The 27,512-nt window shown below is 45.3% G+C and overlaps 1 protein-coding gene across 2 annotated transcripts in view; it reads left to right on the top strand.

Moving 5' to 3' along the window:
- The window catches only part of fkbp15a (FKBP prolyl isomerase family member 15a), an 82,723-nt gene that overhangs the window by 22,772 nt on the left and 32,439 nt on the right, over positions 1–27,512 (top strand). For both annotated transcript variants that reach the window (XM_085965876.1, XM_085965877.1), the window contains exons 6-19: positions 2,627–2,725; positions 4,782–4,931; positions 6,562–6,630; positions 10,907–11,050; positions 11,511–11,653; positions 15,600–15,648; positions 16,178–16,294; positions 19,285–19,378; positions 19,797–19,873; positions 20,525–20,627; positions 21,350–21,459; positions 22,272–22,379; positions 23,378–23,472; positions 25,468–25,570. In XM_085965876.1, coding sequence (XP_085822002.1) covers positions 2,627–2,725; positions 4,782–4,931; positions 6,562–6,630; positions 10,907–11,050; positions 11,511–11,653; positions 15,600–15,648; positions 16,178–16,294; positions 19,285–19,378; positions 19,797–19,873; positions 20,525–20,627; positions 21,350–21,459; positions 22,272–22,379; positions 23,378–23,472; positions 25,468–25,570 — 1,461 coding nt within the window. The remainder of the gene's footprint in view (positions 1–2,626; positions 2,726–4,781; positions 4,932–6,561; positions 6,631–10,906; positions 11,051–11,510; positions 11,654–15,599; positions 15,649–16,177; positions 16,295–19,284; positions 19,379–19,796; positions 19,874–20,524; positions 20,628–21,349; positions 21,460–22,271; positions 22,380–23,377; positions 23,473–25,467; positions 25,571–27,512) is intronic.

Raw genomic sequence — 27,512 nt, 5'->3', positions numbered from 1 at the left:
CATCCTCAAAAAATTCCAGTAGATTAGTCAAGCACGATTTACCTTTTGTAAATCCATGTTGACTTTGTCCGATCCTGTCACTGTTTTCCAAGTGCTCAGCTATTACATCCTTTATAATGGACCCTAGCATTTTCCCCACTACCGATGTCAGGCTGTAATTCCCCGCTTTCTCTCTACCACCCTTTTTGAATAGTGGGGTAACATTAGCTACCTTCCAATCCATGGGTACAGTTCCAGATTCCAGCGAATTTTGGAAGATGATCAGCAATGCATGTACTATTTCTAGGGCCACCCCCTTAAGTACCCTAGGATGTAGATTATCAGGCCCTGGGGATTTATCGGCCTTCAATCCCGTCAATTTCCCTAACACCATTTCCCTACAAATACTGATTTCTTTCAGTTCCTCCCTCTCATCAGACCCTATGTTCTCCAACATCTCTGGGAGGTTATTTGTGTCCTCCTTTGTGAAGACAGAACCAAAATATGCATTTAATTGGTCTGCCATTTCTTTGTTCCCCATTTATAACTTCCCCTGCTTCTGACTGCAAGGGACCTACACTTGATTTCACTAATCTTTTTCTCTTCACATATCTATAAAAGCTCTTAGTCAGTTTTTATGTTCCCTGAAAGCTTACTTTCATATTCTGTTTTCCCCTTCTTAATTAATCCCTTTGTCCTCCTTTGTTGAATCCTAAACTGCTCCCACTCCTCAGGGTTACTGCTTTTTCTGGCCAATTTATATGCCCTCTTCTTGGATCTTATGCTATCCCTAATTTCCCTTGTTAGCCACGGTTGAGTCACCCTTTTTGTTTTATTCTTATCCCAAACTGGGATGAACAACTTCTGTAGTTCATCCATGCGGTCTTTGAATGTTTGCCATTGCCTATCCACCGTCAACCCTTTGAGTGACATTCCCCAATCAATCCTACCCAATTCACGCCTCATACCATCGTAGTTTCCTTTATTTAAATTCAGGACCCTAGTCTCTGAGTCAACGACTTCATTCTCCATCTTAATGAAGAATTTGATCATATTATGATCGCTCTGACCCAAGGGGCCTCGTACAACAAGATTGCTAATTAATCCTTTCTCGTTACATAATACCCAGTCTAAGATGGCCTGATCTCTGGTTGGTTCCTCGACATGTTGGTCCAGAAAACCATCCCGTAAACATTCTAGGAATTCCTCCTCCACAGTATTTTTACTAATTTGGTTAGCCCAATCTGTATGTAAATTAAAGTCACCCATGATGACTGCTGTGCCCTTACTGCATGCTTCTCTAATTTCCCTTTTTAATGCCATCCCCAACCTCCATATTACTGTTTGGAGGTCTATATACCACTCCCACAAACGTTTTCTGCCCCTTGATATTTCTCAGTTCTACCCATACAGATTCCGCATCATCAGAGTTAATATCCTTCCTTTCAATTGTGTTAATCCCCTCCTTAACTAGCAATGCTACCCCACCTCCCTTTTCTTTTTTGCCTATCCTTCCTAAATATTGAATACCCCTGGATGTTGAGTTCCCAGCCTTGGCCACCCTGGAGCCATGTTTCTGTAATCCCAATCAAATCATATTCGTTTACCTCTATTTGCGCAGCTAATTCATCCACCTTGTTCCAAATGCTCCTTGCATTAAGACACAAAGCCTTCAGGCTTGTTTTTTTAACGCTCTCCGACCTATATGAATTATTATTTACTGCGACCATGTTTGATTTAAACCGTTGAGTTCTTTGCCTTCTAATTTTGTTTTTCTCCTTCCTGTCTTTTTTGCTTTTTTCCTTGTTTCCCTTTCCTCTGTCTCCCTGCTCAGGTTCCCAACCCCCTGCCACTTTAGTTTAAACCCTCCCCAACAGCACGAGCAAACACTCCCCCCTAGGACATCGGTCCCGGCCCTGCCCAGGTGCAAACCGTCCCGTTTGTACTGGTCCCACCTCTCCCAGAACTGGTTCCAATGTCCAAGGAATTTGAATCCCTGGAGTTGAGGCAGAAGATCAGACATGATATCATTGAATGGCGGAGCAGGCTCGAAGGGCCGAATAGCCTACTCCTGCTCCTATTTCTTATGTTCTTATGTTAAGACCAATTCTAGCACCTTTATTGGTGCTCTGCTTGAAATCGGTTAACTCATTATAAATCAGGACGAACCTGTGAACTTCGCATCCTTGTTTTCAAATCGCTCCATGGCCTCGCCCCTCCCTATCTCTGATCTCCTGCAGCCCATAAACCCTCCCGAGTTATCTGCGCTCCTCCAGTTCTGGCGTCTTCTGCGTCCATGATTATAATCGCTCCACCATCGGTGGCCGTGCCTTCAGTTGCCAAGACCCTAAGCTCTGGAATTACCTCTAAACCTCTACCTTTCTCTCCCCTTTAAGACGCTCCTTAAAACCTACCTCTTTGACCAAGCTTTTGGTCATCTGCCCTAATATCTCCTTATGTGGCTCGGTGTCAAATTTTGTTTTATAACGCTCCTGTGAAGAGCCTTGGGATGTTTTACTACGTTAAAGGCACTATATAAATGCAAGTTGTTTGTGTTGCTCAGTTCCACACTAAAGTGCATCATCAAATGAGCCATTGGAAGTCACTCTGCTTAACTTTAACCCATCTTAATGTACTTTCTCTTCAGGTTCAAGCCAATAATTACTGTGTGTTTTATGACGACCAGCGGCAGAATTGGTCAATCATGCTTGATTCTGAGAAGGCTGTAGTGGAATTCAGCAAACAGGTAAAATCTGATTGCTCATTGAGGGTCTGTGGCTATTCCAGGCTATAACTTTTTTTAAATTCTTAATATGTGGTTAAATTGAAATTTACAAGTTTTGAGTTTGCTAAATTTTTGTTGGAGATATGGAGCAAAAGAAAATGGAGTTGGATGATCGAAGTGAATGACCTAGACCTGTTCCTGTATGTGTGGCTGGCAAGGCCTGAGGGGTGGCGGCCGCGCAGCGGTTTGGATGTCCCGCGCAGGCCGTTCACCAGCTTTTACGTGGAAGAGACTGCGTATGCACAAAAATGTTAGAGACTGCGCACAAAAATAAATTACAGGGAACGTTGATAGTGATGGGTCGCTTTCTTGAACCCCTGCAGACCATATGGGATTTGAGCTTATGATCTCTGGATTGGTAGTCCGTGGTTAGTCCCTCGATTTAAGAGACCTGTCACATAACCACGACACCACCATAACCAGTATATGACTTGTGTGTGGATGGGTGCCTTCAAACTTGTCTGCTGGATCCTCATTGATGCAAAGCCAGCCTAGCCCCTCTGCTTTTGTATGAAACCTTTACGTGAAGGCAGCCTAGAAGCAAACATTTTGTGTGGGATCATGGCTGAGGCATCCTAAATAGAGTATAGGTCCACCAAGCTCATTTGTGATCTGCGTGATATTGAATATTGAGAAATAACAACAGAAAATGCTGGAAAAACTCAGCAGGTCAGGCAACATCCGTGGAGAGAAATTTGAGTTGACGTTTCGGGTCGAACCCTTCTTCAAAACTGGAAAGAAAAGAAACTAGATCGAAGGCAGGGCTGCGATCGGACAAAAGAATAAAAGAAACAAAAGAAGTAAGAGATTAGAAGCTAGACGAGATGGTAATAGGCTGAGATTAGGTGTAAAGTGTACTGGCAGGGCAAGAGATAGCTGCCAGGTGTGAGAGAGAAACGAAAGGGGGGGGGGGGAAGGAGTGGAAAAATTACAAGAAAAAATGAAATAGGGGCCGAGCTTATGATCTGAAATTGTTGAACTCGATATTGAGTCCGGAAGGCTGCAGAGTGCCTAATCGGAAGATGAGGTGCTGTTCCTCGAGTTTACGTTGAGCTTCCGTGGAACAATGCAAGAGGCCAAGGACAGTGAGGTCCGAGTGGGAATGGAGCGGTGAATTAAAATGACAGGCGACCGGAAGCTCGGGGTCACCCTTACGGACTGAACGGAGGTGTTCCGCAAAGCAGTCACACCCAATCTGCCTTTGGTCTCCCCAATGTAGAGGAGACCACATCGTGAGCAGTGAATACAGTATACTAGATTGCGAGAAGTACAAGTAAATCGCTGTTTCACCTGGAAGGGGTGTTTTGGGGCCCTGGGAAGGGGGGGAGGTATAGGGGCAGGTGTTACATCTCCGCTTGCACGGGAAGGTGCCAGGCGAAGGGGAAGGGCTGTTTGGGGTGATAGAGGAGTGGACTAGGGTGCTGAATATTGAGATGCTGCCACTGCCTATCTGCATCTCATCAAGCCATTCCGACACCAGAATACTGATGTATGGCGATACTTCACTCCTGTACACTTTTTAAACCAGCATTCACAGACAAGAAAAGACAATTGAAGGTGATTGCATCCACTCTCGCTGTCTATTCTGCCTGGAAGATTGTTCCAAATATTTTCTCTTTTTGAATAAAGACATTCTTCTAATGTTTTTCAAGCTATTCATCACTAGTGTATTTCTGTGGCCTTCAGTCCTATTTTCTTGGATTGATCAAGTAATCTGGGATTGCCCTATTTTTGATCACATTGAAACCTGGTTTGTTTTATGCTTGAACTCTCCAGCGGTGTGTCTAGATCGCTGGTGATCTAAAACAATTCAGTACAGGTTAGTGATGCTGATTAACTTGTTCTTGGATGATTTGTGAGTGTACAGGGGGGCTGGTGTCATTATTCTTTACATAATGTCACCGTAGGCATGATTGGAATTTTTGGTTTGGTAGATTCTGGTTCGCAATGATGTGCACCAGTTTCAGCATGCATTTTCTGAGACCCTCTGTTTTAGTCTGTGTTTGCTCCCGTGCAGGTGTGTTTGGCAAAATGCAACAGCACCTCATCGTTGGAATCTGTGCTGATCCAGGATCTGATCCCAGGAGACGGACAGGCAGTCGAAACAGGTGACTCTCTGGAAGTGTCGTACACGGGTTGGCTTTACCAGAACCACACATTTGGACAGGTAGGGGAAGTTGAGGAAGTGGCACTGGGATCCTTCAGGTTCAGTGCCATGGGCTTAGTTTCTGGATGCTCTAAGTTTGTTCTGTGGTCCCCTTGCATTGAGGATTGTACTTAAAAGCAGGTCTGTCTTAAAGTCCAATTAGCATCTCAACCAGGAACTTGGAACATGACGAGGTTTAAATATTAGATGGTGTTTGAACTCCAGATCCTTGGTGAGACTGGGTAGTACAGTGGGTCAGACGCTGGCCTTTCGAACACAGCCCAGACTGATGTGATGAAAGTCTCTGGCTCTAAGGGTCCCAGGTTTGGATCTTGATTCACTTCCTAAACTTAAACTAATTCAGTGCTAATTGGCACTTTATTTGTGTTGTGTATTAGAATTGTCCCACATGGAATACTGTAGTGGTGATTTGCAATGCACTATGGGAAATGTGCATTGAGTGAAGAAGCACATTATAAATAAAATGGCCGTTAACTAAACTCTCCACCCCGGAGTCCTCCTTAATTGTTATATAGGTAAGGGTATAAAACCCCTTGAGACACAACAATTTGTAATCTCAAAAGACCACATAATGGCTGGTGTAGGAAAAAGAAAAATGACACTGGTGTACTAATGGATGCTCCTTTGAGGCTGAGGCATGTTGGGGAAGAGCAGATGCAGCTTTACTCTGCATCCTACTGCATTTATAGACCCATTATGACATTGCAAAGCTTTTTTTATACTGCCTGGCTCTGATTCCAGTTCTCTCACCCAGGCGAGGTCTGCATATGTTCACTTGCAGGCACACTCAATTAGAGAGAACTTGCACTTAAACAGCACCTTTCATGATCTCAGGATTTCCTAAAGTGCTTTACAGCCAATGAAGTACTTTTGCAGTGTAGTTACTGTTTAATGTGGGAAATGTGGCAGCCAAAATTGTGCACAGCAAGCTCCCACAAACAGCAATGTAATAACAATGAGAGAATCTGTTTTATCTATGTTGGTTGAGGGATAAATATTGTCCAGGACACTGGGGGGAAGAGTACCGTGAGATCTTTTTGTGTCCACCCGAGAGGGCAGATAGGGCCTCGGTTTAATGTCTCCTCTGAAAGACAGCACCTCCAGCAGTGCAGCGCTTCCTCAGTACTACACTGAAGTTTCAGCCTGGATTATGTGCTCAAGTATCGAGAGTGGGACTTGCACGCACAACCCTTTGAATTAGGCGGGACACTGAGCCACAGCTGACACTTCCTGTCAATTAACATTGAAATGTTTGGACAGCATGGGTGGGAGCATCCTCACTCAACATTTAATCAACCATGGGTAAGCTTTTTAAAAGCTCAGGAGGTGCATCATTTCCCTGACCCCCCCCCCCCTCCCCCCAAACTCTGAAGTTACTCTGCAATTTTAACATTGCAGCGAAGAGGAAACCACACCCCAATGGTTCTGTACTGACCTGGAAGTGGTTGATGCCGAAACTGGATGCACCCCAGAACTCGCATCGCTCACAAGCACAAGGTTCACATTGGGTAGAGTTTAATGCAATAGTTCTTGAAGCAGCCGTACCCAGGAAAATGGACGTAAGTTTTCTGTAGTGCGTCGTTCAGTGCCCCTTGTCACAGTTGCTGTTTCTCCCTTTACTGTTTTGCAGGTGTTTGACACGAATGTCAACAAAGACAAGTTGCTGCGGCTGAAAATGGGATCTGGGAAAGTGATCAAGGTAGTCCCCTGGGCTGTGGATGTGGCGCGGGTGGGGGCGTGTGAATGCAGACTGTAATCTTGGAAAGTAATCCAAGTACTGCACTACAAAGTAGTAGTATCTTGCCCATGTCGAGTTACAGTTTTTGTAAGTATTGCGGTGTCTCTAACAACTGCAGAGTAGCATCGTGTATCCTGGTCTGTGTTTTGTTTTGTCATCCTCCAGTTTTTCCGCCCCAGATTTTCTTCACTTTTCTGAATATTGACAGGTGACAATGTCCCCCCCCCCCCCCCCTCCCCCCAGTGCGCCCCTCTCATGGTAGTTCAGGAATAGCCTTGGCATAGGTGTAATTTTCTGACACACTGCTGCTGGTGGGGGACCTTGCCTGCTGGGAGCCCGTATGTACTGCCTGCAATTTTTTTTTTTTTTAACTATTGATTGATTCTCGCAAGCTTTCCACTGCTAATATAACCTCACTGGCCTTCAGTTACTTGGCATGTGCCTTTGTCTCTTTGTGGATAAAAATATAATATTTGCCAATCCTAGGGTCTTCTCCCCAAATTCAGTGACCGTTGGAAGATTAGCACTAACGCATTCCCAATTTACTCTTTTTTTAGTATTCTTGGGTGGAAACTGTCTGGGCCTAGATACTTGTCTGGCTTCAATCCCATTAGTTTATCTAGTAGAATTTTTCTGCTTGTATATTAATGCCTGTAAGTTTTTCCTGTTGACTAATTTCTTGCTTTCTAGCTTTAGTATAGCTTGTAGCTTTAGTATCATACCCACTGTGAAGACTGAAGCAAAACTAATCTTTGGCAATCCTGCCATGTACTTATCCTCTTGCTCTCGTCTTAACTCAATCTCTTTAACGTCCCACTTCCTCTCTCTCTTTTTTCTCTTGACGTACTTCTACAAGCCTTTAGCTATTACCCTTGATACTGTCTGTGATTTTTTTTTTTTGTAGTCTGCTTTTTTCCACTTTATTTTCTTGGTCTCCTTTTTGGTTTTCTATTATCCACCCAGTCCTCATTTTAGCCAATATCCTCCACCCTTGCATAAGCTGCATTTTGTTTAATACTGGTCCACTCTTAACTACACTCCTAGACCATGTTTGCAGCATCTCCGAAGTACCCCTGTTACCTTTTTAAAAGGGATGTACTAGTTTGGTAATCTGGTAATTACCTTGAGTGGATTCCAATGTTGTTTAGATTTTTCCATTTTACTCCTGTGAAAACCTTCCGCATCCCCTCAAAGTTAGCCTTGTTTAAACCCAAAACCTTGGTTTGCGATGCTTCTTCACCCCCCCCCCCCCAACCTCCGCCACCAACTGATAAGTAATTCAGTCATATTCAGTCATATTAGAGTCATAGATTTATACAGCACAGAAAGAGGTCCATCGTGTCTGCGTCGGCCATCAAGCCCTGTCTATTCTAATCCCATTTTCCAGCACTTGGTCCGTAGCCTTGTATGCTATGGCGTTTCAAGCGCTCATCTAAATGCTTCTTGAATGTTGTGAGGGTTCCTGCCTCTACCACCCTTTCAGGCAGCGAGTTCCAGATTCCAACCACCCTCTGGGTGAAAAAGTTTTTCCTCAAATCCCCTCTAAATCTCCTGCCCCTTACCTTGAAACTATGCCCCCTGATTATTGACCCCTCTACTAAGGGGAAAAGTTCCTTTCTATCTACCCTATCTCTGCCCCTCATAATTTTGTACACCTCAATCATGTCCCCCCCCCCCCTCAGCCTTCTCGCTCTAAGGAAAACAACCCAGCCTGTCCAGTCTCTCTTCATAGTGGTTAGCACTGTTGCCTCACAGCACCAGGGACCCGGGTTCGAATCCGGCCTCGGGTGACTGTCTGTGTGGAGTTTGCACATTCTCCCCGTGTTTGCGTGGGTTTCCTCCGGGTGCTCCGGTTTCCTCCCACAGTCCAAAGATGTGCGGGTTAGGATGATTGGCTATGATAAATTGACCCTTAGTGTTAGGGGGATTAAATACGTGGGGTTACAGGGATAGGGTGGGATATGTGTTGGTATAGGGGTCACGGGGATCGGGTGGGATATGTGTCGGTGCAGGCTCGATGGGCCGAAATGGCCTCTATCTGCACTGTGGGGTTTCTGTGATTCATAGCTGAAGCGCTCCAGCCCAGGTAACATCCTGGTGAATCTCCTCTGCACCCTTTCCAATGCAATCACATCCTTCCTATAGTGTGGCGACCAGAACTGCACACAGTATTCCAGCTGTGGCCTAACTAGCGCTTTGTACAGCTCCATCATAACCTCCCTGCTCTTGCCTTCATTAGCGGAGGCATAGAATCTAAGTATCCCATATGCCTTTTTAACCACCTTATCTACCTGTCCTGCTGCCTTCAGGGATCTATGTACATGCACACCAAGGTCCCTCTGATCCTCTGTCCTTCCTAGAATCCTACCATTCATTGTATATTCCCTTGCCTTGTTAGTCCTCCTAAAATGCATAACCTCACACTTTTCCGGGTTAAATTCCATTTGCCACTGTTCTGCCCATCTAACCATCCCGTCTATATTGTCCTGTAGCCTGAGGCTTCCCTCCTCGCTATTTACCACTCCACCAATTTTCGTGTCATCTGCGAACTTACTGATCATACCTCCTACATTCATATCTAAGTCATTAATGTACACTACAAACAGCAAAGGACCCAGCACCGATCCCTGCGTTATACCACTGGACACAGGCTTCCAGTCACAAAAACAACCTTCGACCATCACCCTCTGCCTCCTGCCACTAAGCCAATTTTGGATCCAATGTGCCAAATTGCCCTGGATCCCATGGGCTCTTACCTTCTTGACCAGTCTCCCATGTGGGACTTTGTCAAAAGCCTTACTGAAGTCCATGTAGACTACATCAACTGCACTACCCTCATCCACACACCTAGTCACCCCCTCGCAAAATTCAATCAAATTGGTCAGACATGATCTCCCCTTGACAAAGCCATGCTGACTATCCTTGATTAATCCTTGCCTCTCCAAGTAGAGACTAATTCTGTCCCACAGAATTTTTTCCAATAATTTCCCTACCACTGATGTTAGGCTCACTGGCCTGTAATTCCCTGGTTTATCCCTACTACCCTTCTTGAATAATGGTACTACGTTAGCTGTCTTCCAGCCCTCTGACACCTCCCCTGTGGCCAGAGAGGTTCTGAAAATTTGTATCAGAGCCCCTGCAATCTCCTCCCTTGCCTCACACAGCAGCCTGGGATACATCTCGTTTGGGCCTGGGGATTTATCCACTTTTTTAAGCCCGCTAAAACCACGAGTACCTCCTCCCTCTCGATACTAATTTGTTCAAGTGTATCACAATCCCCCTGCCCGATTTTTATGCCTACATCGTCCTTCTCCATAATGAACACAGATGCAAAATATTCATTTAAAACCTCACCCACATCTTCTGGCTCTACACACAGATTGCCACTTTGGTCCCAAACGGGCCCTACTCTTTCCCTGGTTATCCTCTTGCCCTTAATTATTATACTTATATAAAACACCTTGGGATTTTCCTTTATTTTGCCTGCCAGTGTTTTTTCATGCCCCCTCTTCACTCTCCTAATTTCTATTTTAAGTACCCCCCTGCACTTTCTAGACTCCTCTAGGGCTTCCACTGTTTTTAGTCCTTTGTATCTGCCAAAAGTCTCCCTTTTTTTCCTAATCCATTCTTGTATATCCCTTGACATCCAGGGTTCCCTGGACTTGTTGGTCCCACCCTTGACCTTTACGGGAACATGTTGGCGTTGTACTCTCTCTTTCTTTCCTTTCTGAAAGACTCCCTCTGCTCTGATGTGGATTTTCCTACAAGTAGCTTATCCCAATCCATTTTGGCCAGATTCTGCCTTATATCGGCCTTCCCCCAATTTAGAACCTTTATTTCCGGTCCATCTTTGTCCTTTTCCATGACTACCTTAAATCTCACTGAATTATGGCCACTATTCCTAAGATGCTCCCTTACATTTTTTCTTCATTGTTGGGATGTGGGCATCGTTGGCAGGGCTGGCATTTATTGCCTGTCTCTCAATAGAACAGAGAGCTTGCTAGGTCACTTACAGGGCAATTATAAGTCAACCATGTTGGTGTGGGACTGGAGTTCCACATAGGCCAGACCAGGTATGGACGGCAAGTTTCCTTCCCTAAAGGGCATTAGTGAACGCGTTGGATTCTTAACGACAGTCCAACAGCTTCATGGTCACTTTTACTGATGCCAGCTTTTTATTTCCACATTAATCTATTGGAAATCTTTTGCTCCGCTTTATAACTGCTGTATTTTGCAGGGCTGGGAAGTCGGGATGCTGGGAATGAAGAAAAATGGCAAGAGAATGTTGATCATACCTCCAAGTTTGGCATATGGATCACAGGGAATACCAAACCGGATTCCACCTGATACCACGCTTCTCTTTGAGGTGGAGATTAAAAGGGTGAGTACCAGCCAAGGTAGGTAATTGGGCAGTCTGGTAACTGCACGTTGGGGGCTTGAGGTTGAGCTTTCACCCCTGTTTGGGATGAGATTAAATCATCATGTCCAGGCTATCTAGGGAATGGGGAGTCCAGTAGAGTCTCTTTCTCTCCCCCACCCTGTTGGATCATCTATCGTGCGATTGACACCATCTTTGGAGACCTCTGCAGCTGCCATTTCAATTGATGAGGATTATGGGTCTAATGGAACAGTTTAGATGGAATTTGCGAGCAAAGGATAATCTGGAGCAATTATGTAATGGGTGGTTGTGGGTGCATATATGTTGAAATAATTTTATTTTTGAGGGCGAGTGTTTTGGCTGATTGTGGGTATATACCCACAAAGTCGATGGCTGGGGCGCGGGAGTGCTTGGATATTTGCATACCAGAAATTTCACTTCATTACGCTCATCTCTCTCTTAGGTAAAGTTTGTGAAGGAATCTGGGTTCGACAGGCAGAGTATCAGCTCTCGTGATTCGGTTGCATCTTCACCAGCCCCCAGCATAGAAAGCCTGGGCATGGAAACTTCGATCCCAGCACCAGTGTCTGTGCCTCCAAAACCCGGGTATGGAAGGTGTAGAATGTCGCGAGCATCTAACGCTTCCTGACTCAAATTTCCGGTTTTTATAATTTGACTGAAATGTCCTATGGTATAGTTAGTTACACTCTCTCTCTCTCTCTCTCTCTCTCTCTCTCTCTCTTGAGAGTTTGGGGGTTTCTTCTAACAAAAAAGTTGGCTGCTGCATCTTGGCTGTGAGAAAGGACGCACCACAAAATGTTGGGATTCAGGCTCGCATACATTTCAGATATTTTCCTCTGGGGACCCTAACTTCTGAAAGTTACCACACAGAAAACCATACTGTTGGGGTTTCTGGACCCGTGATGTTGTCCGAAAGTGCCGATTTATGTAATTTATCTTTTTTTTTCCCCCCCCCCCCATCGGAAGGATTCCTGATGCAAAGGGGACCGAAGTACAGATGTTCTGAAGCTGAGCCACCCCAGCCTGGTCTCTGCTCGTCTTGGGCACAGTAAGGGCTTGTGGCGGCTGGGTTGGAATCAGTAAGGAATAGAAAGCTGCTTTGTTACCAGAAATCTGAGTTGCTGCTTTACTGCTTATGTTTTTGCAGTTTAAAGGGTGTAGAATTATTACAGTAATTTTGACCTGATGCTTGAAGTCTATTGGCTGGCTAGAATTTAGCCTGTGTGGTTGCTGAGCAAAGAGATCTGAATGCTTTCTCTCGGGATTCCTTGTGGCATTGAGAGTGAATCTCTCTCCTCTCTTAGAGCTTTTTCCTCATGGGGAGATTGGAAAATGGCTTGCCTCTGGCTTGAGTAAATCTTACTGCATTCAACCAGCTCACTTGTCCCTATTGCCATGCAGTTGTCCAGTGACAACATCTTTTAGTTTGGATTACAGGATGGGTCGTTGGCAATTTACTTGGATTTCAAACACTCATCACTGGTTTGGGTTTGACGATGGAAAATGGTGCCTTGAGTTTTATACAGTAACTGTGTGGAAGTTGATGGCTGTGTTTGCAGTGTGCATAATTGTTCGATATTCTGCCCTGACTCTTGCTTTTAGTCTTATCCTGGTGTATGGTTCTATGGGCAGCAGCACTCCACTACCTCATCCGAATGTTCGTTTTATGTGTGAGCCTAGATGCTGTTTGTCGTCCTAGCTGAGCCCAATCCTTTCCTCGTCCACGCACACACTTTCCAAATGGGGTCACTTGATAGTGAACAGAAGTGGGAACTTTTATTGATTCTTTTTCCTCTCCCTGGTTGAAGGGTACTGAGGCCACTTGTGCTGTCCAGACTCCAGTTAGCAAACTCTGCACAGACCAGGGTTTGAATCTGGAACTTTCCTGATCTGTTTAATTTAATAAAAAAAAAAAAAAAAGGTTCTGAGCTAGATACTCGCTCAGATTCAGCAGCATCAATCTTTCAGAAGTGGACCCCAAGTGCCTTATGACCAGGGGTTTGTCTGTCCTGCTCGATATTAAGTTGTGACCCTGGATGGTGGGGGAGTGGTGAGTGAGCTGTAACATTGAAGCACCTCATACTAACACTGGCTACTGTACGCTTGCACTTGCCCCCCACGTACATTAGTCCATCTTTTGGAAGAAAGGAGCAATGACTTTGGTGAGACGATGATGATTGTAAACTAAGAAGCTGATTTATTTTAGAAATGTTTTAACACTTACAAAATAGGTTAAAATTCACTGTAAATGTAACACAGAAAATAATATGCACCACATTGTTCCTGTTAACTGGCTAAACGCACTCTTCCGACCAGTAATTTCTCTGAAACGAGTCGGCACTCGGCTAAAGTAGCGAGCTTTCTCTCTCTCTAGTCTGACTCCTTTCCTTGCTGGTGCAGACTGTCCCTGTGGAAAACCATGTGGTTTTTTAGCTGGACCAAAGGCAAAGACTTGACCTCTGGCCCTCACCCAGGATTGGTTACCTGAGCTGCCAATGAAAATTGCGATCCAACGAGGATGTGGGCTTCCTGTCAGCTAACCCTGGCTAAGCTGGCATTCTCGCATGCCATGTGTGAATGTTTGCTGGCAGTGTTGGAATGTGTTGACGATCTCCCCGCTGTCTCAAACTGACACACATGACATTTTCAATGATTGGCCCATCTCCTTCAGGACAGCCCATAAACTTATCTTAGTCCCCCTCTTAGTCTTGGTGACTCCAGTTGCTTGTCTTGTGTCAATTTAAAAAAAAAAAGAAAGATGCTGGACCCTTTAATACTGATTCTGACTTGCTGTCAAAAACCTTGAACCAAAAATCACTATAGTTCAAATCATTGAAAATCACAAAACGTGGCAATCTTTGCGACTTGATGTTTCCTTTGGTGCATTTACCCACTGATCTTTTTGATGTGAACAGGCTGAAGTTAGTGATTTTTCCTGTTTTGCAATGAGCTTCAAACTTTTCAACCAAGAAGCTAGCAATAGGTTTATAAAGTGAGTTTATTACATTTCGAATGTAATATTTTTACCCCAGGATTATAATTTGTCTGTGGAGCAGAGTTTAATGAATGCGCATCTGGTTCTGATTTTTGGGGATTTACCCAACTTGAATTGTCCTGGGTTCAAACCATGAGTATTTAATGGTTTCTCGTCAGAAACCTGTGCTGCGGGAGGTTAGTGTAGTCAAAAACCTGATGTAGCAGTGCTGTAGTTTAGCACCTCAGCCAGGGTGCAGTGGTTTAGCTGTTTGGCCTGTACTGTGTTCTCCTCCATACCTATGTCTGATGTTGAATGGAGTCCCATGAGGACAACTTCACTTTGCTGCACACCCCAGCTGCTGAGTTTCTGGGTCCGTGCCCAAAAAAAACTCCTAAGTTCCAAAATATTTGACTTGACCCGTATTGGTGACCGTGATTATATTTTATTCAGTGAAAGTGAGACTTGATACATTACAGCATTTCAGAGCAGTGGTTAAACAAGGCGCAGTCAAGGTTTATATTACCTGTTGGGCCCTGGGTAGAAGACGCGATCTCCACGGGCCAACCCCCGTCGGACCTGACCTCTAGGCTTGTTAGTCCGCCCGGTGTGATGGGTGTGGTCCTCCGCCAACCCGAAACCCTCCTCTGCGCATCTGGTCGATGTTCCCAAGCTTCAGGCTGAATAACTCTACAACCTAAGTGTTTGAGAGAGCCCCCCCCTTGTATACTGCTTCTTCCCAGCAAAGCCTATGGGGACCAGTTAACCCAATCACTGATTTAAACCTGAAACGCACCCCCCCCCCCCCCCCAGTCCAATTAATGGGATGCCACATACCTAATGACCCCGCCTGCCCCGGTCAGGTCCTCATCTCATGACACCCTGACGTCCTCTGTTTTTGACCATCAAGACTCCTATCTGGGGTAGTTATAGCAACGCAAATGGAGCGTGTCTCCATAGGTAGAGATATGGTTTCCTTGACGCTTGCCTGTTTTTAATTCCCTGCAGATATCATAACATTCCACACAGTTCCAGCCAGACATGACTTTGCTTCCCAGGCTAGCTGTCTGCAGTTTGTGTGCTGACTATCTTTAATTTGGCCAACCAAGGCCCAGCGCTTTGTTCTCTTCCATTTTAAAATCTAACTGCTTCTACCCAGGGCATTTTACAACAGGGTTTACAAGTACATTATAAGTGCAGCAATTACATAATGAAATCTTTAAACTGCAATCAATAATCGAATCAATTGATTTAGTTCAGGTTAGTTGGTAGGGAGACTCTGAAATGAAGATTTCCCCCTTTCTTGCACAGCCTCTGTTTAGCGTGCTTTTGGTGAAGTTGCAGTGGGGGTTTTGAGGCTTCTCACTAAATTCCCTACCTGACACCCCAGCTTTCCGTTTGCTTTATTTGGGAAAGGAGTTTTCTGGATGTTTTTGGAATGCAGTGAATTCCCATAAATATTTTTGGATATGAAGAGGTAAAGGGGCTCATCTTTAAAAAGCTGTTGCAATTGCTGCCAATAAACATGATTACGTTCCCATTTTTTATGCTTTTCAGGGAGCATATGGTGCGGGCGAAGTCCAATTCACTAAGCGACATGCTAGCAGTAAGTATGGGTTCCGCTCTCAGTTATGCAACGGTGACCTCTGTCTGCTATTCAATTATATTTTTTCTTTTGGCCATTGTGATTCTATTGCCTTCTCGTCTCCTTTTTATTTTCCGATCCTACTCCTTAACTGAAAAAGCAAGCAGACAACTAGTTCCTGATCTCTGCTACTGTTGATCTACACACCAAGTAATGCGTGGAAGAGCTTGGCCAACCTCTAATTCTTCCTCTGTGACCTTTCTGTAACGTGACGTGACTGAAAACGGGAACTTGGCATATGGAGAGTCGTGGATGTGAATGCATGATCAACCACTTCATGGTGCAGAACTTTGATATGCTGCTGCATTTCTGAAGCTAAAGACATTGAGGCCCACCCATGCCTCTCTTATTCCAATAACAAACTGAACTCCCATCCTTTAGCTCTTGACTGTTGGTTCCACTCCCTGAAATAGAGGGGAATTTAGTGTTACCATCTCCTTGGTTTTTGGTTACAGTTACAGGCAATTATTTTCCCTCCTCACTTTCCTAGAATCCTGACACTACTAAAGCCAAATTGATTTCTCGAATGGCGAAGATGGGGCAGCCAATGCCATTTCTCGCAGGAGCCCTCTCTGCACAGCCTGACTCCAGTGACTCGGAACTTGAGGTAAAAATTTAGCAAGACCACAGCTTTCTTTGTTCTACTCTGTATAACAGTGTTGCCATTAATATACTTTCTGTATTTGAATGAGTTTTGTTTGGTTATAAGCTCAAAATGATTAAGGGACCACCTGATGCACTGCAGCAAACAGCATCCTTGACCACTTGGGAGTTTGGAAAACTTAATCTAATTGCAGCTTGGATAATTTTTTTGTGTATATTGAAGTTTAGATGTCCTAAATAGTGAGTGAGCACCTGGCTGAGATTACTGTTCCCTTGTATCTGCTGTAATGTGCAGTTCGCTGTTGTGGTTTTATTACACTGTGTTTTTTCGTGTCATTTTGGTGTCCTCACTCAGGGATTAACAACTCTGATGTGATCACTGCAGTTTATCCTTTGCAGCTGATTGCCAGGTAATGAAACGCACACAATTTGTTACAGTGCAATTCATATATAATCTGAATTAATGATACAAACTGTGTGAGGACTTGAGTGCAAATTTCACCTCGCTCCACTAACCCTATGTCCTAAACCCTGAAAGAAGAGGCCAGCTACCCAAAAGCAAATGTGGTATCATTGAACAAAATTGTTTTTTCATATGCTAGTACAGAAAACTGTGTTATCCGGAGGCTAAATGTCCGCCAAGCTCAAGCCACCGGCAAAAATCAGGAGCCGTTTCGTTAGGTTTTTTTCTTTTCGTTGCTTTTTTCTCAACAGTCAAGCTCTGCAAGGTCTCGCTGAAGCTGTTGCTAAGCTACAGAGACGCTACAGAGTACGGCCGACTGTTTAGAAGCACAGGGTTTGTTGCCAGATACGGAGCTCAAAATCTCTGTTTCGACATTAACGCTGGTTTGTCCGGCAGTTTTGAGGGAACGGCAACAGCTCGGTCCCGTCGGTGCCAGATAGCGCACAGTTTCCTGTACACCTCTTATGGCATTACTCACGGTAAGTGGGATGATGTGCTGCTTTATAAAGACAGGTGTTTTGCCATGTAATGCACAATATGTTCTATTGAAGTAGGTAGAGCTGTGTCCCTTTTTTAAGGCCATAAACAGAAGCTCAAGTCACTGAGTCTAATTGTTGTATGGTCAGGGAACTTGACACATTGTAAATGGCTCGTCCATTTTTGGTTCCAGGTAAGAAGCACCCAACATTAAATAACTGGCTTTTTTCTCCCTTTTTAACATTGTTCTGCCTCTGCAACAAAGTGTGATAAGCTGTCTTCATCTCTCTTCCTCCAGCTAAACACTAGGCGACTGAAGCCATCTTCTTCACCACAAGCTCTATACTCTTGCCACCAATTCAATCTTTCTGTCCAGCCGCTGTCTCGGGCCGAACCATAGTGTTCGCAACCATGGCGTTCTATTTCACCCCGAGCTGAGTTTCCGACCCCATATCCTCTCCATCACAAAGACCGCCTACTACCATCTCCATGGCCCACCTCCATCTGTACCTCAGCCCATCTGCTGCTGAAACCTTCATCCATACCTTTGTCACCTCTGGACTCGACTATTCCATTGCTTTCCTGGATGGCCTCCCATGCTGCACCTCTGTAAACTTCAGCTCATCATAAACTCTACTGCCTAAATACTATCTTGTACCAAGTCCTGCTCCCACAACATCCCTGTTCTCTCTAACCTACATTGGCTTCCAGCCTACTGATGCCTCCTTTTAAAATTCATAGTCTTGTTTATATCCCTTCATGGCCTTGACCCTCCCAATAGCTGTAACCCCCTACAATCTCCACTACCTCCTCACGCCAACCTCTCCATGACTCCTGACTCTTGCATGTTGTGCATTTCCCCCCTTCTCCCCATCTCTTTCTAGGTGCTTTCTGTCGCCAAGGGCACAAACTCTGAAATTCCTTGTCTAATCCCCTCTGCTTCTCCACCTCTCTTCTTGAAGACCCTTTTTAAAACTCTCTGACTAAACTTCTGTTCACCTCTCCTAAAAGCTCCTTATTTGGCTTAGTGTCTAGTCTTTTGGTTATGCCTCTGAATTGCCATGGGACCATTTTCTACGTTAAAGGTGCTATTGTGGCGGTACCACCGGGTGTCCCTTACTTATAACACAATTCCCTTTAACTTAACTCTGTGTGTGTACGTACATACATACATAACCTGTTTGGGCCGTTGCCCCTTTAAGCATGTGTACTAACGCACTGACGTCACGTGACTCACCTAGATGCGAGCCGGCCCAGCTCAGCCTTCCACTCCCGCGATGGCCGCTGGCACAGCTTGGCCTCCCGCTCCTGCGGTGGCCGCCGGCCCAGTTCGGCCTCCCGTGCCTGCGATGGCCGCCGGCCCGGTTTGGCCTCCCACTCCCGCGACTTCGGCCGCAACGGCCAGCTACAGTGCCGGGTAGGCGAGCTGACATCACGGCGTGGGTCACGCGACTGCCCAAGCGTGGGCAAACCTGCTGACATCACGACGCGGTCACGTGACCACACAAGCGCGGGAAAACGCGGCCGAGCGTGATGACGTCATCACGCAATCCACAGGACTGCGGACTCAGTCCTCGTGGTGTCCCCGCTGGGTTAAGACCTACCTACTGGCTCTCCTGCATCCATCTATATTGTCGCTGTATTTCATCTGTTTCCTGCATTAAAGAACGTCTTGATTGTTCTCCTGAAGTCGAACTCGATTATTTAGTAGGCGTTCGTCCAATACCTACTTGGGTGAACCTGTATACCTACACTATATAAATTCAAGTGGCATGGGATGCTTGGTCCCAGGTGGTTAGATCCCAGTTTGAAAGTCTCTGATCTAAATCCTTTATCCAATTATAAAGAACTATTTTTAAGGTGTGAGAAGGTCCTATTTAGTTCACCTTTTCAACCATATCTCCGTGCAGCAGGTATCATCTTAAGCACTCCATATCCTGGGGAACAGTGTGAATTGTTGTGGACTGGATTGGGTGATTGTGACTCGAGTGCTTATCCTTGTTCCAATGTATTTCATCCACGATTTCCTTTAATGTTCTATATCAATTCCACAGGATCATTCGTCAAGGGGAGCCCCACTTGCTGCCCCATCAGCTCAGCACACTGCATATACTGTTCACACACTGCCGCCACAGCAGTCACCGCCAGGTAAGGTCTCTGCCCAATTAGATTTTGCTAACTCCCCGTCACAGTGCCACGATTTGAACTGTTGATGTATTTCTAGGTAATTTCAATTGGGGTCTGTGCAAATTTTATTTGGATCAAATGTCCGTGGGATTTACCTGGCACCTCATCCTGTTGTAATGCCACCATTGGTAATGTGGCAGTCGCTAGCTTGCTACAGGCCAGAGATTGAACCTGGGATAACCCTCCTCTTGTGTTGCTCAATCATCCTATAGTGGCCACCCACTCACGACTAGGCAGATGGCTCTTAAAAATGTTAAACCTTAGCTAACTCAGTCTTGTGTTTTAAACCTCTCCTGTATTCGCCATTCCTTGCAGGCGGTTACTTTCCCAGATTATCACACGTTTTCTGATTCTAATGTAACTTTTTTTGTATTAACAGTGCCAGTTTCTATGCTCCCGTCATCCTCTGCGGCATTAATGCCAGTCGCTCTGGCTGCCAGTGGTCAGTCCTTCCAGGTACATTGCAATATCTTCCATCAATTTGGGCTTGACTGAGCGTAGGTAAGGGGCAAGTGGTGGGCATAACTTGTCAACCCCAACTTTTCCTTAATTTAGAACCACGAGGCTTGTACCCGACTAGCGTGCAGTAATCCAGAGTATTTCCTGCCTCTGTTCAGTTACTGATCCCTTGAGCTAAATTCAACCAAATGAACTTTTACACTGTAGCAAATAGTCGTGACCTTTGTAAGGCTGGCGGAGGTTACAGATAGGGAGAGACTAGCACCTAATGCTGTAAATATCTACTCCATTTGACACATTCTTAATGGGGATGGTGTCTCTACTCCAGTGCCTCGCTGCTTGTCCCTGGGCTATTGGGCAACACCCTCGTTGTGTTGATCGCCACATACTGTAACTTGCCAGTCCACAGACTCTGGTTTCACCCACTTTAAAGCGAGCTGGCCTCTGGAATCACCTGCTCTAGTCTGTGGTCGCTGATTCCTATTCCTTTTGCACTGGTTGGGAAGGTGTGAAGGAAGGATGACTGCCTGCCCAGCCAAAGGAGGAATCATTGAGTTCCCAACTGTGGTGGGTGAAGGTGGAAAATAAAGGAGATTTGACGTTTTTTTTAAAAACAATACGCAATCTTTGATCTTTTCTCTAACTCAGCCATACACAGGGATGTCCTATGGTTACCCACAAGGTCATGCTGCTCAGACCCAGATTCAGACGGTTGGACCGATGTTCCCAGCCCAGGCACCACAGTACCAAGGTATGAGTATTGTGTTTGTACCAGGCACGATGCTAATCCAGGCAACATCCGTGGAGAGAGAAACAGAGTTAACGTTTCAGGTCGAAACCCTTCTTCAGACCTGAAACGTTAACTCTGTTTCTCTCTCCACGGATGTTGCCTGGCCTGCTGAGTTTTTCCAGCATTTTCTGTTATTTTGGATTTCCATCATCCGCAGTGTTTTGCTATCGTACGATGCTAATCCTGTTGCATTGTCTAGTTCGTGTAGGCTTCTGGAATGAATCTTAAGAAACTGTAAGCCTCTATGGTTGCGTTGTGAGCAATGAGTGCTTTGCGTACGCTGCTTTGTTGCAGCCCTGCAGACACAATGATTAATCTTGTATTCATTGGCTGGTTGGTTAGGGTGGAGGGGGCTTGTGCACACGTACCTGTTGTACTGTGGGTCTCTGCACAGGAGTTGTTTATGGGGCGTTGATGTCCAAACTGTCTGGCCCCAGTGGCTCACCCTCCTGCACTCCACGCAATGGAGCAGCAAATTAATGGTGGCTTGTAGTTTTGGTGGGTTGGGGGAGTGCTGTCGTGTGGTTTTTTTAATTGCACAAAGTTAATCTTCAATTTACATCTAACGACTTCAGTGTTTCGTGGCCTGCAGAGTGTCATAGTAAACTACTCGATGTCTCTCCAAGAGAAAACGTTTCAACACCCTTGGTGTACGTCATTGTGATTTTTCTCTTTTTTTACAGCTGCTGGTGACGTCACTTCCTTTATGATGACGGAGGCACGGCAGCATAATACTGAGATTCGATTGGCCATTAGTAAGGCATCAGATAAAATTGACCAGCTTTCTCTTAAGGTGGGTTGATGTTTGAATCTGCAGCCTGGCGCATTACAGAATGCTGGGTCAATAACTAAACAAACGGAGAGGGTTTCCCCTGATGTTAAAGACAATGTTCCTTCTAATCTTTTTTGGGGCCGTGCGGCCCATTCAAAGTTCTGCGCATGCGCCGATTTCCCCTTCAAAAGCTGGTGAGCCGGCTGCGTAGGACCGGCTGCGCGGCTTAAAGGGAACGTCGGTTACAGGGGCGATCCACTTGGCGTTGAGACCAGAGTCGTCATTGGCACAGACTAGGGATTGAAGTGAACTTGGCTCATCTCAACTAGGATGACAATTGGGAAGGCTACAATTGGTCTCTGGGCTGTGAAAGGCAAAGCTAACGTTCCCATTCCTGATGGCTATCTTGCTAGCAGTGTGTATGTATAGACATACTCCTGTAGTTGATGGCCCCTGTGTCAGTAGCAAGTATCAGTGGCCTATTTGACCGTGGATGGTCAAATTCACTTGGCATAGCCAATAAATGTTAGTCTTGCTCACCAAGCCCATAACTCAAGAATTAATAAATTAAAAAAAAAAAAAAAAGGGTGAAGACCGAATCAGGCTTGGATATGATATCTTCCACAGTTAAATAGCCCCTGTATCAGCAGCCTATCAACGATGGGTGTGGGGACTCGGGTGCAGGGTCAGGGATACAAGTGCGATGTATTGCGATGTGATGCACGAGTGTGAGGGCGCGGGTGAAAGAAAGGGATGTATCGGATTAAAAAGCGTGTTGCTGCATCTTGTTGGGAGAATACGGTGAAGCTGACATCTGTCCTTCCATGTCGCAGATGGAAGACTTGCAGAAACACATGAGTGGCCCCTCGTTATTCCCCGGCATTTCATCGGTAACCATGGAAACCAGCATGATCATGCATAACATCCAGAGGATTATCCAGGTAAGTGCAGTTGCTGTGTGTCTAGTTCGGCTTGTGGCGAAGACTGGAGTTACTTTTTTGAAGCTGCAAGCTTACGGCATCCTGTGCCCTGGTCAGCCGTGTATATCTGACTGCTTTCCTCTTTCTACATAATGGTGGGATGGGTATGGAGTCCTCAAATGATCAGGCAGTTCCCTAGAACGGAAGCCCAGACCGTGGGAATTTGGCACCACTTGATACTAGAAAGTTGCTGATGTTTGGATTGATTGTCTTCATTCCTTTGTGACGTGGTCTTGCCATCTTAATCTTCGCGTCGTCTCAGCCATCCCTTGGGGCATGTGTACAATCTCCTTGCTGCAGACTTTTCTTAAAGTTAATTTGTCTGTTGATCCCACGGTCTCGCTTCCATATGGTATTCTACCAGGAAGCAGTGGTATTTGTGATGGTCCATTTATTCCCCATTACCCGTACTCTGCAAATGATTTGCTGCTCCCTGTGTATCTGTATCCCCTCCCATATAGCCCACCCCCAACCAGCTCACCTGGAGCTAGGATTTATGTAACCGAGAGAGACTAAAATTGTAGCCCACAGTTAGTGAGTTAGTAAGAGGTTGGGCTGTGGACTTTGTGCATGTTTAATGGCCGATGGCAATGTCCTGGTGTGTATTTTAACAGTCACTGGTGCTGTCTGGGTGTGTTAATGACCACTAGCACTGCATCCTGGTGTATATGTTAATGGACATTAACACTGGCGCTATGCCCCTGTATGTTTTACGAGGCACTGATACTGGCGCTGCGCTCTAACACTTACCAGCTGTCATTGTGTTAATGGTCACTGGCACTGTGTCCAGAAGTGTTAATAGCGCCTGGCACTTTTTCCTGGTGTGTGTTACTGATATTGGTGCACTGCTCTGGCACATATGTTAATGGGCACTAGCACTCCCCTGTGAGTGGAAAGTACAGCTTTGTACTCAGTAGTTTGTTTTGTCTTCCTTTTCCATCCACTCTGATCCTTTGCAGGAAAATGAGAGGCTGAAGCAGGAAGTGTTTGACAAAAGTAGTCGGATTGAAGAACAGAATGGGAAGATCAGTGACCTGATCCAGAGAAACCAAAGGTACTGGGAAAGAAATCAAACCACATTGACCCCGAGCAGTGTGAGGAAAGATGAAAGAATGGATCGGAACAGAAATCGGTCTTTGGTTTCAGATGAGCAGGTTTATTTGAAATCACGTTATTTTGTTGATGCTTGTCGGTACTGGGAGAGTACTGCTGTTTCACCACTTGGGGCAAGCTTCCATCCACTGTACAATCATGCCGAGGTTTGGGTGGCTTGAACCCAAGTGGACAGCTCAAATCCTCAGCTCGTGGCAGAATTTTAATTGGCAGCAAAGGCGAACTGTTTGGAACATGAGGTGTTACTCTTATGTTAAGGGTTAAGGCCTTTTGGGTTGGGTTTGCATCTGGTCCTATTGTGTCTGGTGTAGGAATTTGAGTGGACCGTTTGGCTCATTGAGCCCATTCCACTTTTGTTGGCCATAACTATTCTATTTATTTTAATCCCAATTGTTTGCCTTTCTCCATATTCTTTAATATCCAAGTAATTATCCTCCCTTTCAAGTGCCTCAACTCTCCATCTATGACGTTGTGGGACAATGCATTCCACAATCCTTTGTGTGAAGAGAGCGTTGAATTCCCTGACTGGGAACCGAAGCTGTGCAGCACTGGTGAGCGCCGAATCCTAACCACGAGACCAGCAGGGGAGGCTAGCAGTGATTGATACTGTCACTGGGAGAAAAGGTGCACCCTTCAAATCCTATCCGAATTCAGCAGAGGAGGAGTTTGAGCCTACGTCCACCGCTCTGTGATGCACTGCCACCCGTTGAAAGCCATTTTAGGAACAGGAGTGACCCATTCAGCCCCTCGAGCCCCTGTGCTGCCATTCTGTTAGACCCTGCCTGATCCGTACCTCCACTCCATTCACCCGCCTTTGCTCCATATCCCTTGCTACCCTTATCTAACAAAAGTCTATTGATCTCGGACGTAAACATTTCAATTGACCTAGACTCGACAGCCTTTTGGGAAAAAGAGTTCCAGATTTCCACTACCCTTTGTGTGGAAACAGTGCTTCCTGATTTCACTCCTAAATGGCTGTCCTCTAATTTTAAAGTAATGCCCCCCTTGTGGATTCTTCCACCAGAATAAATAGTTTCTCTCTATCTAACCTTTTGAATCCCTTTATCATTTTAAAGACTCAGTTAGATCTCCCCTCCTAAATTTAAGGGAATACAAGCCAAGTTTATGCAAACTGTCCTCCTAACTTAACACTTTAAGCTCCAGTATCATTCTAGCGAATCTGCACTGTGCCCCCTCCGAGGCCAGTATCGCCCTCCTGAGGGTTGGTGCCCAAAATTAAACCTACTATTCCAGATGGGGCCTGACCAAGGCTCTACAACCAAAAAAAAAGAGTGGGGGAGGTACAAGTTGTTGAATTTTTGTATATTGATGGACCTTTTCAGTATTACAGGAAACTTTGGTTTATCCGGAGGTTGTATGTCCGGAAACCTCGATCTACCGGCAGAAATCAGGAGCTGTTTGTTAGGTTTTTTTTCTTCGTGGCTTTGTTTTCAACAGTCGGGCTCTGGAAAGTCTCTCTGAAGCTGTTGCTAAGCTACAGAGACGCTTCCAAGGTACGGGCCGACTGTTTACAAGCTGTTGCTAAGCAACAGTGTTTGTTGTCAGATATGGAGATGAAAACCTCCATATGCTTCAACATTAACTTTGCATGTCCAGCAGTTTTGATAGATCGGCAACAGCTCGGTGCCGGATATAACAAAGTTTCCTGTACTGCCATTTGCTGTGACATGTGCTTATTTACTGCTAATTTCCATATGATTAGAATCACTGGACAGTTCAGCAAGTCCAGGCTGATGAGCTGATGCTTGAAACCCATTGAGACATTGAAACCACTTGACCAAGAATGGGGTCTGACTGATCCAGATTTTCTCAAGAATAGTAATTCAAACGTTATTTTGTCCTGCCTTCATTCTCATTCCCTGTTCTCCCCCACTTATCTGTGTTCCCTTTTCCTGTTTGTGTGCCTCTCTTGCAGATATGTGGAACAGAGTAATTTGCTGATGGAACAGAGGAACGACTCTCTGATGTCCTCAACGGAGAATAACCAGGCTCGCATCCTGCTTGCGGAGCAGGAGAAGGTGAGATTGTGTTTCCTATAACCCATGTAAGTGGGTTAAGATTATAGTGAATCTAGGGTGGATTCTTGGGGGTGGGGTGGGGGGCACGGTTGGGTGTGAGAAGTTTATACCCCAATGTGAAATAATCACTGCAATAACCTCAGCAAAGTGTTAGCCTCATTAATAATCAGATTGTGACACAGTATGAACCCTCGAATTTAACGTTAATGTAGAACACCATAAGAAATGTAATAGAACACAATAAGAAATGTAACAATACTAAGGTGGAGTCCGCTGTGAATGAAGGTGCGTGATATTAGTGGCCGTGTGCAGAATCACTGAAATTAGCCTGGCATATGTCCTGGCCTTGTTGACAACATCCTGGAAATACCAGTCCAGCCTGGGTTAAAAAGGCTTCTGCTTTGCCTCACACAAAGCATCTCTGCCACCCAATGTAGGGGAGGCTTTGCACTGTATCTGACCTGTGCCTTTCCGAGTCTGGAAGCAGTTCATGAAATTCCAGGCATTTCTCCCTCGTTACACCTGTCGATGAACCCTTCTAAGAGTGTAGGTGTATTTCTGTCCCAGAATGTAAAATTGACCCTTTTTTTTTAGAAAATGTTGCAAGTGTGCTAATCATTCTCCCAGATCCAAAATTTGTGACTCTATGTTCTAAAAGATATTGTAGTCCACACCAGGTAAAAACTCAAGCGAGTAGGGTCCCATCCGAATGTGGGAGACACTGGGATACTGTAAGCACGTAGGGGAGTGCTGTTCCTCAAGTAGCTGCTGTGTGTAAAGTCTTTTTCTTATCACAACACAGTTCTTTCTTTCTCTATCGTTGGTTCTGTTGCTGAACACCAAAGCAAGTTCTTTACTGTTTAATTTGTGTTCACTGTGTGCTTTTGCAAATGTTCTCATTTTTGCAGTAAATAGTTTTGAAGTTTGATTTGAGAGGGATGGTGGAGTACCTTGGCGCCTGGTCTCAAATGCAGGTGTCACGAAAGTTCCTCTATCTGCTGGCTGTAGGAATCCTACATGAAATGAGTTGAGGCAGGTTCATTCTTGTGGGCATGGGCCCACAGCACAAAACCAACCTTAATTTGGCACTAAATAGTGACCTCTGTCGGAGACCGCACAGGATGGTGGGTGTGATGAATGGAAACCTGTCAGTGTTGCTGTTCTAAGAATAGGGCTGGGCTACAATGTTGAAGTGGAGCGGAGGGAGTGTAACTCAGCATCCAACTTAATGTGACCTGGAAGTACGTGATGCTGAAACAGGGTGTCTGAAATGGAAAGTGTGACATCCTCTGCCTGAGCACAGAATTCACAAAGAAAAACATCATTTTTCTCAGGAAATTGGCAATATTTTCCTACTGCACATTGCTATTGAAAAAATGACTCTGGATAGAACCTGCCAGTGTGACCTGTTTTTGTGATAGGTTGGCAAACGATGTCCCAGTGGGTTTTGGAAGATATCGTGGCCTCTCCGCCACTGGTTGAGAAACACCAAAGTCGAAGCTCGCTCTACTTGTGCCGTGGTCTCTTGGGCTATTGTGCTAAGGGTTTCTCTCAACTCTATTCCATGTAGTTGCCACGCAGATGATGGCTTGTGAATGCTCATGGGGTACTGCCTTGACCTGACTGCTGAAGCTAATCTCCAAGTTCGGTTGTGATCTGTCTGATGGTTGAGTGATTCGAGTATAATTAAATTACTTGCAGTAGACACGGTCGTCCTGCTTTCGAATGTGGTTTCATCCCCACCTATAAATCTCTGACCCTCAGTCTGGAAAGCTTGGAATATATTTTTTGTTTCCTGCCTCGTTGCATTGTTAAGCTCGCTGCTGCCACCACCTCCAAAAGGTGGGCGGTGTTCAAACTACAAAGCCTTGTGTGTGCAGTGGAGCCTGAGGGCAGAACACATGCCTATTGTAGAATGTCAAACTTTTATATTAAAAAAACA

The sequence above is a fragment of the Somniosus microcephalus genome, chromosome 23, assembly GCF_052327205.1.
Source record: "Somniosus microcephalus isolate GS21.2 chromosome 23, FLI_Smic_1.0, whole genome shotgun sequence".
Lineage (NCBI taxonomy): Eukaryota > Metazoa > Chordata > Chondrichthyes > Squaliformes > Somniosidae > Somniosus > Somniosus microcephalus.
The sequence above is the reverse complement of the archived record's forward strand: the minus strand, read 5'-3'. Positions and strand labels throughout refer to the sequence as shown.